Source organism: Anopheles darlingi, chromosome 2 (genome assembly GCF_943734745.1).
Source record: "Anopheles darlingi chromosome 2, idAnoDarlMG_H_01, whole genome shotgun sequence".
NCBI classification, from domain to species: Eukaryota; Metazoa; Arthropoda; class Insecta; order Diptera; family Culicidae; genus Anopheles; species Anopheles darlingi.
In genome coordinates this window covers 54,730,605-54,743,007 of record NC_064874.1, presented here as the reverse complement: position 1 = coordinate 54,743,007, position 12,403 = coordinate 54,730,605, and the positions used below count along the sequence as shown (strand labels likewise).

The 12,403-nt window shown below is 39.4% G+C and overlaps 1 protein-coding gene across 1 annotated transcript in view; it reads left to right on the top strand.

Annotated features, from left to right (window-relative positions):
- Positions 1–12,403, top strand: part of LOC125951315 (roundabout homolog 1-like) — a 32,320-nt gene that overhangs the window by 10,063 nt on the left and 9,854 nt on the right. Inside the window, exon 3 of the mRNA XM_049680064.1 lies at positions 11,890–12,083. Coding sequence (XP_049536021.1) covers positions 11,890–12,083 — 194 coding nt within the window. The remainder of the gene's footprint in view (positions 1–11,889; positions 12,084–12,403) is intronic.

The following is a 12,403-nucleotide window of genomic DNA, read 5'->3' as shown; positions in this document are numbered from 1 at the left end:
CTTCTGATGTAGCTTTTGCGCTCAGGAAGTGAAGTGTATCTAAGCGTTCCGGTTTCAGGCATGCAGCTCCAGCAGCCGCACCCTATTGCGATCTAAATTTGGAGGCTGGCTAGGCTGGTGTGCTGTTGATGTGTTTGCTGTGTTGATGGTAAGGAAGCATGAGCCCATGATTGGTAGGGTGTACCGTGATCTTTAACTTCAGGCTTCCCCATGATGGGTACCTTCCGTTCTTTTTTCCAGGTTATAAACTCTAAAAGATTGTTTGCCGATGATAAGAGATCAAAAAAAAACCTTTGCCCTATGCATCGTCACGTGTAGCTAGAGACCGTACAATTCATGCGGTCTCTAGCTTTTACCTAAAAAATTGAATTAATCCACACCCAAGCCAAGGTGTCTGGTGCGAGCATTAGTATGAAGCAGTTTGTGCCGTTTCTGAAATGAAGAATTGCACCGAAAGCTGATATATCGATGATGGGGCGTGAAACAGATTCCCTCGAAAATGTTCATGCCATTGGTACGCAACCACTCGATAACCGCATATTGCAGTAGAGAGTAGTGCGTTCTCCAGGCAAGCCGACAGATGATGCTGTGTAGCCACACCACCACGCTGCACTTTCGGCCACTGTCCATTAATTAAACGAAAATAAATGATGGATGATGGAATTCTGGTCGCTTCCCTTTCTGCTTTTGATACTCTGGCCGCAGCTTCCCGAGTATGGGTCGGTTCAGACTCACTTTCGGTGTGTATTAATTTAATTCAAACTCCATTAAGGTAATTATTACTTCCTCCGGTTGGCCATTCGCTTCGTGATCATGTCTAAACGATAATAAACATGTATATGCATCCTTCTATGTACAACGTTGATGAACTACAGCACGTACCTAGACGTTGGACATATGCTATCGAAAGCTAAATGTAAAACATTAGCCAGCAAACTTGAATGTTCAGCTGATTTTGAAGTAATATTTTTGAAGCTTTGTACACCTCACAAATCTACAGCACTATTGGTATAGTTGCGTTGGGATCCACCACAGAACTCTAAGACCGCATAGAGTCGCTTCCATCTTACTATATGTGGATGAAAAAAATTGAAATACCTTTAAATTATTTTTGTTAAATTATTAAAATAAATTTTGTTTCTTTTCAAACGCAGGAATAGCCGGCATGAACTGCTGATTAGACATGGCGCTGGTTTGAGTTAGATTAGGAACATATTGTATCCCTTTGGTGGACAACTTAATCTGTGATTCTTTCCTGTATTCGTATTTCGCTTGAACGTTTTAAACACTGATAGTATTAGATAGCTGCATAAAAGAGAACATTTTCCCAGAGGCAAAACTCAGTATCGTATCATGCACCCCAGACATTACAAAATCCCTTGAAACTATGTAGACTCTACAGTGGACAATGTCAGGCTGTTGGATGCATCGAGATGGAACTGTAAGCACAGTCTTAACGAATCGAACGCTGCGGATCTGCTTTGCGGATACATAAAATAACGCTCAACAACAGAGACGAAAATGGGGCGAGATATCGATGATTATAGTCTCTGAAAGCGACTAATCAAGATAAATTCTTTTAATTAAACTTTTATTCAGCCTCACGACATGTTGTGGTCATTTTCGGGTTTCATAGACAAGGTCAAAAAGCAACAGACATGTTTTCTTATCAGGCACGATACGGGTTCAATTAAAGTATTCGTTCTGTATAGCTACCTGTTAGGTTGACGCAAGCTGTTTAGACGAACAGACTACTATTAGTTAGACAATCTCGAATAGAATTTTAATGATGCAATTCTTCTTCATTGTGAAGGTTAAATGCCAAGTATGTAAAGCTTGTAATGTTGGTGACACCGTTTTTCTTGTATCATATTATTTTCATGTCTAGACCAAGATTATAAGTCCATAAGAAACTGAGATGTTATTATCGTTCAAAGATTCTCAACCTAAATTTTACATTTTGTATGAGAAAAGTATGTTCATTCCACATGACACGTAATGACCATTGTGCCACAAATAACTCTGCATTTTGTGACATTAAGAGATGGCAGGGGCATAGGGAGGTTCATGTGTACAATTGGTACACACATTGCCGTTGGCAAACAGCAAATAACAGTCACAATTCGCAGAGTACCCTACCGCAGCCCGAGCAACAAAACATGAAGATGGTCATGCCGGCACATGAAATAAAATGGTTGGATTTAGGATACCCCTTAGGGCATCTAAAATCGGTATCAGGCGGCTAACACAACGGTATGTCTATGGTGTGTGTTGTTTCGAGCTAATGTACAATTAAAAAGGCAAGCATTATAATTAAGCACTAAGACTTGACTAAGGGTGCAAAACCGCAAATGGTAGACCAACTTAAGAAGAATGATTTTCTTTTCGTACGTGACCAGTTTAGGAGATGTATTATTTCATTGTGATATTAATTAATGATATAAATTGGGAATTGCATATTATGTTTAGTTACGAGTACAACTATTGGTAATTTTTTACGTAGATTCTGGTGGTTTCGCTTTGTTGGTCTTCTGTTGTACCAGACTAGGTGTGAGTAGCATCACCTTATCTCTAGAAAAGCGAAAGAAGAGAAGGGCAATAAAATCAATTTATTTTGTCGAGCAGATAAGATACACGACCAAGAGCTGATTTACGTTGCACAAACCAAGAATAGATGTTATGGTCGTAGGTATGCTGGTTATAGAATGTCCAAAAAACTTGTCTCGATGGCATGACAATTACAACGAAAACAATACTTCGATCAATGGCAATCGTTTCCTGATGACCGTTAGCTTTTCCACGGGTAAAAAAAGTTTGTAAAAAACGGACAAGCGTAGATGTAGAACGACAGGGATGAAATAAATTTACTGCTGTGATTAACCCTTAATCCTCGAGCTGCCTCAACCTTCCCTCCAATTTTTTATCTGCTACTGACCACTGTCTTTTCAAAATGTAGATACCATAAATAAAACCGCAAGCGAAAAACTACGTTCAACCCTTAGATAAAATCATGTTAAAAATCGAAACGATCAATTACTATAAACCCCATGGAATTATATAATGAATAGGAGATTTCCATTGCAAAAAGACGCAGCTTGTGATGTGTTGTGATAATGTGTGATAGTGATAATATTCTCAATTAAAGCTATGTCAATTTAATTTAATTTGGAGACTTGGTATAGCATATAATTAAAGCAGAATAGAATGATAACATCAACCATTTTGGGTTGTTACCTTGAACTGTAAGGATGGTGATAACAGCGGAATCAATCAATCACCGCAAGAAGCTGAAGTTGATGATATTTACAGGCCCGACGAGTATATCAATAGTTTTGTGAATAGAAATAAGCTACAAATATACAAATAAAGGTTTGTGCATTATGAAATAATGCAGTCATGAAATAATGCACAAACCTTTATTTACAAAAATTTAAAGTAAAAGTCTTGGCATTTATGTATTTAGCAATGTCTCATGTCGGCAATAAGAGGGCTTTGTATTTTACTTTGATAAGAACCGTTTGCAGTGGAATGGTCGTTTTAAATCCCTGAAACATAATTCATTTCTATTGAGGCGAGTGAAAGGCCATGGATGTGCAGGATTCGATAAGTCCCGCCATCAGCAGAGGACAAGGTCGACACGAGACTCAACTGTTAAACCCTCGCCATGAAATTGTTGAGCCCGGATGTTCTTGAGATAGCCAGTAAGAAAGGAATGGGTACCGCTTCAAGCAAATTGCACATGCCGGAGCAGTGTCTAATTGAATCATAGTTTGGTTGATTGCGTGAAGATATTTCCATCTGCAAGACTCCATCGCCAAAGCTCAAATCGAGCGTGGTGTCGACTGATCGAATCTATGGTTGTTTGGCTGGATCAATGAGTAACGAGGGGTTGTCAACCCTCGACTAGCGTTTCTGCTTATTCTGGCAACCATTTTGGATTGTTCTGAAGCAGCGCGGCCCTTGTTACGCATTGATAATTCTTGTGACAGAACCTACCTCTCCACAATGTACCATGGACCAATGAATATGGAATGCTGACCCCACGTTCTTGAAAGTTTAGCAGGAATTCGCAGGAGGGTGCTGTTATCGAACCACAAATTTCGCTTCAACCGGGATTTACTTCTTGTACTGTGCAATCACCTGAGGCTGTTGGTAATGTCTTAAAATTCAATTTGCACTCCGTTCAAGCTGAGTGGAATTGATTTATAGCGAAGATGACACAATATTAAATGACTTATCCCAAAAAGTTCGCTATAATCATGTGGAGAAACTAAATCATGTAGCGCCGCGATAAGGGTTATCAAATAAGCAGCAGTAAAACGTCTGGCAAGCGTATTGTCGAAATTGAAAAAAATAGTATTATGATATAATAAGTATGTAATATTTAATCAATACCGTTCAACAAAACCGAGCTTCTACAACACGCCAGAATATGTTGTGAAATATATTGTTTCAAAATGAAAATTAATTACATTGACAACGATTTTGTACTCCTAACTATTCGTTAAGATCTCGTTACTAAGTATCGTTACAATCGAATCATTGAATTAGTAAATCGTACTGCAAAATCTTAATTCATGAACAGGCGGATAATATTTTCTTTTGGTTATAACTGAAGACAGTCATAGCACGATGTCTTTCGTAAGAAAGGGTACCGATTTCGTCAAAAGGAAGAACCGCGTTAAGTGCGTTCATCTCGACGGCTCGAACGCTATACAAATAGGACTAAAGTGTGCAAATGGAAATAAGAAAATTCAATATTTACCATACGACAATGGTGATTACACTAAAACGCAATGGCTCGCGCACCGGTTATGTTATGTGGGTGCATATGTAGGAAGTTAGGTACTTTTGCTGAGAGTAAATGTCATTTCATTGTTCATTTATTTAACTCTCATCTTCTGGACGACACTGAATGGCTTTGTGAGTCTTTGTGAGACAAGCAGAAGAAAAAAAATCTTTACACTGGTAGTCAAATACCATCAGATCATAAGGTAGACCTGTAGGTATTCTATAAAATATGATATTAGTATCGTCCTTTGCATGTCCTTATCCTGCGCTTCATCGCAAGACTGTCATATAACACGTACTGCTTACAGGCTCACATGTTGACAGAAACATTCGGGTTTAATTGAAATTTCATTTCGCGCATCCTTGAATTGGATGAAAATGATGTTGGTGGATTGAAGAAGCAACATCATCCCCCACATTGGGATGCGTATAGTCAATCTACCGAGAAGATACGAGCTGCAACCTTTAGAAGTTCAACACTAGTGCGCTCTACATATTGATGTTTGTTGGTTTTGAGACAAAACGGAAGGTATGTAAGTGAAGAAGGTATCCTTGTCAAGCTTGAATCATACATTTGCATACGTTTGCCCAGGATGCGAAAGTACTGCTACTGTCGTTTGTTTGGTTAATACAAAAGGGGGCATAAAGCGGTTGCCCTTCTCTTCCGGGTTGTGACAACCGTCTGTTAAACTTGATCGATGAAGAAAAGTCGAGGAATTTAATTTGAATGATAATAGAATTGAAGATAGAGTGATAGGACATGCATCCTATCAACCGATTGTAACGTTTGATTCGTGTACATATTGCAGCTAATACAGGGAGCAGTTGATAGCATATTATATACATTAAGTAGTCCACTTTACTAAACACAATAAGCTTTGTTAAAAATGTGTTCAATGCTAGTTGTTCCTCTCAAACTATAAAAAGATTGATAAGGCGCACAAGATAATGATTGAAAGCGTCATAAAAGAGAAATGTTATATTATACATAGTCTATTTTATATTTTATTGATGCCGCGTACATATTTTCATATTGATCAGAGAGTCCATCAATAATCACAATCGACACTCCAGGGGTGTTGGCAATTGTAGGCAGAAAGGTATCGTTGTTTCATTACCTTCAATTGAAATCCTTGTGTTGATTGCAATAGTTGAATGAACGCTAGCTCGAATGCATGCGTATCAGACTACTTGCTGCGATCAATCTAGTGAGAAGAAGTGATTTATTCTATCCTCGTTTCATGTGTCTTGTGATTGATTGACAAGGCAATTGAGCGTGTAAGTGCATCTAATTGAGGGCAGAAATACAAATGCAGAAAATGAATCGGCGTATGGCGCTATACCGTTTGTACAGCAATTTGTGCTGTTCCCCCGGCACAATGCACAGATCTCGTTACACTCGTTGGAGCAAACGAGACATTATGCTTTCTGAAAAGTCGTCTCCCTAATGACGTTGGAAGAGTTAAAAATATGTTTATGATCGGCACGTGTCCCAAAGGAGAAGATAGGTATGATGACAAGAGTTCCCGTAATGACAAATGGCGTTTCATAGTCATTTCAATCTTCAACCGTGCAAATGCTTAAAAGGTCGACACATTGTGATCATAAAATACATGTTTAAGTTCCATGGTATGCTCTATCAGTTGCAGTTGCATATCTCTTCATACCACAAAATTAATCTATTAGAAGAAATAACTCCTCTTCTTTTTTCCAATGATGTTTGGTGGTCTCGAGTCAATGTGCATCAACAATTACATGCGAAACAATCAGAATATCCTATAATAAGTCAAATACACAATCTAAGCGAGAGTTCATAAAGCTTTACTACAAGACATGAACAAAGCTGTCGCTCCATAAAGATAATGTTGGGTTTCGATTGAGTGGAAAGAATAACTAAACAATGAACCATCTAGAGATGTTTGCCACCGACGGAAAAGCATGTTTTTTTTTAAATGACTGAGAAATCTAGCGCAACCTTCAAAATTTCGATCGGTTTTCAGTGGCACCAATTGATATTACCTTTCTGAACGTTATGCCATTCCCATACACTTCATTGCTCATTTCGTTTCCTTCCATTTCTGTTGACCTTTCGAGATTATTTATGTTCTTCGTTTTGGTCGAGACGTTTGTTCTTTTTCCGACCAATACTTTCCGCAGCATTAGAATGTGCGGCTGTGCTTTGTTGTTTGGATTACCGTGGGGTAGATAAACAAACCGAAATGTAGGTGCAAGGTGGACAGATATTCCAGTTAATAGTTTATTCTGTTTGTATTTCCAACACGGACCACCGTAAAGACTAGCAGTCGGAATGTTGTTGTTTACATTGTGGTGTCAGCTTCACTTCTCCACTTCAGCAATATATTCGTCATAAAAAAAGTTTTTTAGTCGGCGACCTAATACGGAGCATAGGTTCTGGGAAAATTCATTAAAATGAAGCATCCGATTCCTAAAGAAGGAAGTCTCTTTTAAGATTCACCAGAAAAAGTAAAAAGTAATGTGTTTAATCAGACCATGGATGGGTTGTTATTAAAAAAGTCAAAATAATTTCGTTTCATCAGTAGAATGTTAGTCTGCCGTATCAATAGTAAAATTTGTTTGTGAAATTTTGTAAACGTTACGGCGGCGACCTTTCTCGCAAGGGAATGCTAAAAGAGTATTTCCCTTTCCCACCCAACCTTGCACACTTCATATGGTGTTAGAAACCATATAATCCTCGCATAACATGAAAATACTAAACAGTTGCATCATGACTTCATGAAATGTAAAACACCTGCATACCCTTACACATGTGCCTCCAATGAGGTAGGGATATTGACATAGACTTAAGATATGGGCAAGCATAAAAATCCTTTTTAGTCCTTTTCAAACACCAAAATTCCTTCCTATGTACACCCGAACACCAACGTAACCTGATGATTCTACACTTTCTTACATATCTGTCCATTTAATGTCGGTTGCGTATTCTATAGTAAGATAAATGTTGGGAAAGCACTGTCGGTAAAAGGATTTGCGTCGTATTTTGTCGTGTGAGTGCAATACCCTTGTTGGATGCTACTTCCAGCCTTACGCTCATGGTCGTTTCAAGAACGTAATGTTAACCTGATGGATGCCGGACAAGTAATCGCGAATCTGGCGAGGAAGGGTAAAATAACAACTCCTTCAGTTTGCGTTGCACCGTTGACCACATTTGCCTGGTTAAGTGAAATGTTGAGGAAAAATGGTATTTGTTCAATGATGGTTCCCTTTTTACAAAAGAACGTATATAACGAAGGTGCCGAGAAGCTGTCTAAGGATGAGTAAAAGCATGAGGCTTTTTCCTTTTGAGCTTACTAAAGAACCGTCCATTTGCTAGTTGCCTTGGTTTCCACCATTCGATCATACGATAACATGACGGTCAATAGACGTATATTCGCATAAAAAAAAGAAAAAGAGCAATGTCGGCCGTTTGGAGAGTGACTGGATTGTTATTTGCAAAGACCCTGAAAAGAAAGAACATGTCTTTTGTCATACAATAAGGACGTTCGCAAAATATTTTTGAGTGTTAACAACATTTTTACAACACGAGACCGGCATTCATAGTGCTATGAAAAATGACTAAATGGTGATAGAAGAAGTGTTCCAGTAATTTGACAAAATGATGCAATTTTATAGGATCAACATGGAGATTTCGCTCTCTGTCTCTATCTCTGGCTTTCTCCCTATTTTTTGTTCTATTTGAAGAGTTTTGTTAACCTTGTTCAGACTAGTTACTAAAAGAATAAATCAACCGCGCCGTGCGGTGTGGTTTATCCTTTACAATGATTGTTGCTATTTACATTATGCTGCAAGATGAAGCGAACATCAAAGAAAGCAGTTCCATTATAACAATATTTACCATTTTTACTGTCATGGTTGAAGCAACGTTTCAACGAGAAACGAATGCCCGGAATCGAAGACACAAAACCAGAAACGATAACGGCAATATGCACCGAGAGGGGAAGGAACCAAATTAAGCCAAAACCTACCGAACGCAGCGCGGTTGGATGGATGGGTTTATTTATCTTAACTGTTTTCACAAGAAACTCAACTTTTAACACAAGGCAAGTTTTCATTTCGACCGCGCACGGCTTCTCTGAAACGAAGCGGCTACGGATTTTTAAGCAGCAAAAGCATCACTCTTTCACTCGCTATGCATCGTCTCCGCAACCATGTGAGTGAAAACTGACGACAGTAATGTGCTGGTGACGCGTTAGATCAAATAAACGGTTCTCGATGATTATTCAAGAAAAATGCCAGAGGGTTGGGTGCAGAATGGCTGGAAGATGAGGAAGGAGAACGGGGGTGTTTGGGGTTGGTTGAACGGCACAGTACGAGGAGGTGAAAGGTAAACTAAATGCCAGAAAGTGTTTGCCGATGTTTGCGGGAAGCTGTGTGGAGCAGAGGATCTGGCAACATGCTCAAGACAAATGTGAAATCAAGCTCTGAACGATCGATTGATGAAATGGTTCGGTGAATGACAATGCGGATGGTGCGGTATGTTTGTGCTTTTGCAAGGTGAGAGGATATTAATCTTTGTCGGTGGCGCCGTGTGTGGTGCTGCACGAGGATTGCTGGATTCACTACTATATACTGACAAACGAGTCAGAGTGCGATCGGAGCTATCAATACAGAATCCAATGAAATAGCGAAGAAGGGTGCTAAAATCTTGGCCAATATTTAGTTCCTCTGCTGTCAGCCAATATGTCTTTGAAATTAAGGCATGGGTTTCAATCGACGTAGTGTGTACTTTAGAATCATCATCATATCGAACGAACAATAAACACTCAATGTCCGCTCTCATAAATGTCTGAACATTCAATAAGATCGAGAGTGTGTGCAGATGATTTTGCAGTGATGCTGAGCAGAGACGCTAGGAAGCATGCTACAGCTTATTCAAAGCTAGATATGTTCATTCCAAAGTAACGCTAAGTTCAATAACTTGTACAAATCGCCTAGAAAAGACATGTTTTATGATGACCTGAATAATTTGAGATAAACTTTATACACTTTCAAAGAAAGCTTGTAATATCCGGTAATGGTGTCGGACAGGATGTTTGGAATGGTTTAATAGAAGCATTCCACCTATAATGATCTTCCTTTCCATGGTATTTACATCAACATTATTGAACATTACTTTTAACAGCCGTTTTGAAAAAATCCAGAACTATGTAAGCCTGTTCTGTTGTAACAGGAAAGCAATTCGCCGTTTATTTAGAACATGTGAAGGAGGATGGAAAATAGCAAATACCACCAAAGAAATTTGGTATTTTATTTCTTCATACCAAAATATGAATGAATTTCAATTTCGTGGTCAGTATAGGATTCCTTCTGAGTAAACGCATTCGGAAAACATAACATTTTAGCATTTAAATAGAAATTACATGTTAAGTAGGATCATGCTTCATAGAATAAATATTTATCATCAAATCATCAAATCGCACGAGGTGTAAGCGCTTCTTACGCTTTGTTTGCCAGTCCTTTGCGATTCGAGTTACGGTCACAATAAATTTCCTACGAACGTGCCCCGTTGCGACGTATTCCATTTCCGCTTAAGCACCTAGTGACTGTATATTCGCGGCAACCTCAACGCATCTGGCCCTGAAGGAAAGCATTTGGGAACGCTGGTACTACCATCGTCACCACTTCCGTAGCCTTCTTGCTGACAGCAGAAACTAGTGGGCTGCCAAATGCATGCATATCAGGCGGCATACTCGTACATCTATACAGGTTGTGTGAATGAATGTGATTTACACAGCATGTGGATTAAATATGGCGAAAGTTTAGTTTATTATTATTGTTAATTACAATGCAATTTCAGATAGAAGTTTGCCGCGTTTACTATGGCGTCTGTGATACTACCATGTGTCGGTGCAATGTGTTTGTGGTTTCGATGCTTTCTATTGCCAGTAACGTGTAAATGAAGGCACGCTTTTGTGCATTAGATCTATTTTCGTAAACTTTGCAAAGTGTGCCGAGCATTTCGAGTGGTGGGTGATGCTGCTCGGTTTAGATATGTGGGATGAGAAAATTTCGTCTTTGGCTCTTGTAAAACCGCTCTGCGCGGACGACAATTGTTGTGCGAACGCGAACAGCACCAACTTTCACAACAATTGCATTCTTGCGATAACTTATTTAAACTTTCGCTGCCATCGAGTTTTGATGAAATGCTGGATGCCTACGGTGACGGTATGCGAGGAGCAAACCAATTTTGTACAGCATAAGCGGAAGTCCTAACGATAAACTTGTTGTGCCGTTGTACTCTGGCAACATACGCAGTTATTTGCTTTCAATAACTTTACCATTCCGAAGTGTAATCCGTTTTTGGGAGTGTGCTAGACTGCGTTTAGTTCAGTTAGTGTGTACTGCTCATCCAATGCAACGAGACGATGCTGCTTAAATGAGCATAACTTCTATTCTACCAATAAGTGATTTCACATAAGATCCCCCAACCAAAAACACCTCGCTTTTGGGTTTACTAAAAGCTGACTAATTCTGTGTACGTCCGAGGGTTGAAACTTCTTGAAATTTACGAGAAGCAATTCCGACCATGTATATGAAAACATTATCCTTTAATTTTCACATTCCTATCCAACTAGAGGCACTTGGATGTGTGCCTTAATTACGTATTCAGTGTGATGTTATGCACCAGACCAGACCAAGCCGGGACTGGTGCATAATGAAACGCCCGTGAATGCTAATTGAACAAAATTGGACCTATGGCTAAAGATTCGAAAGACGTGAACAGATTTATATTAAATTTCTCACAGAGTCCACGTTTGAATTTCTTATAAAATGCATGCATTCACGTTAAAAAATGTTTATGCGATGGGATTGGTGCGAAATCTCATTTGGTGAGATTCCGCTGAACACAAACCTCCCTTGTAAATTGTGGATGGGTAGAAAATTTCGGAAACATTGCAAAATTGTGATTCTTTCAGTACAAATTTAATACTATAATAAGGAAAAGAAATAACATAAGTGCAAAGCAAGCAATATTCTGCTTATGAAGCCACGCAATCAAGCCATATGGGCGAATGTACAACCATGTCAAATTATAATCTAAATTTGTTTTCCTTTCAGCCCTGGAGTATCCTAAAATCATGGAGCATCCTCTGGACGTGATTGTTCCCCGTCATGAACCGGCCACGTTAAACTGCAAGGCAGAAGGCATTCCAACGCCGACCATCACCTGGTACAAGGATGGTGAGCCGATTAAAGCCGAGCAGGGCTCCCACAAAATGCTCCTTCCCGCCGGAGGTTTATTTTTTCTAAAGGTAAGAACAACGGACTCGTTACACTCCCCACACACTCCTTTGCGGCATAGTCTCCATGCATTGTTTATTCGAATTTTTAATTTCTTGTCTCTTGGAACAATTTACATGACCTGGCGCAGCATATCCTTCGTATGAATCGGAAACGTGACATTGAACGATGCACACTCTCGGGTGAAACGTATTTCCCGGATGTACCTCCTCCACTTTTCCGCCACTTCTATCTCTGCTTTCTCCTTTCATACGTTTGCAAATATGAAACCTGCGTCCTCCGATGCGCCTGAAGCAAAACGTGCATGATGATTATATCGTGCTAGCGGGAA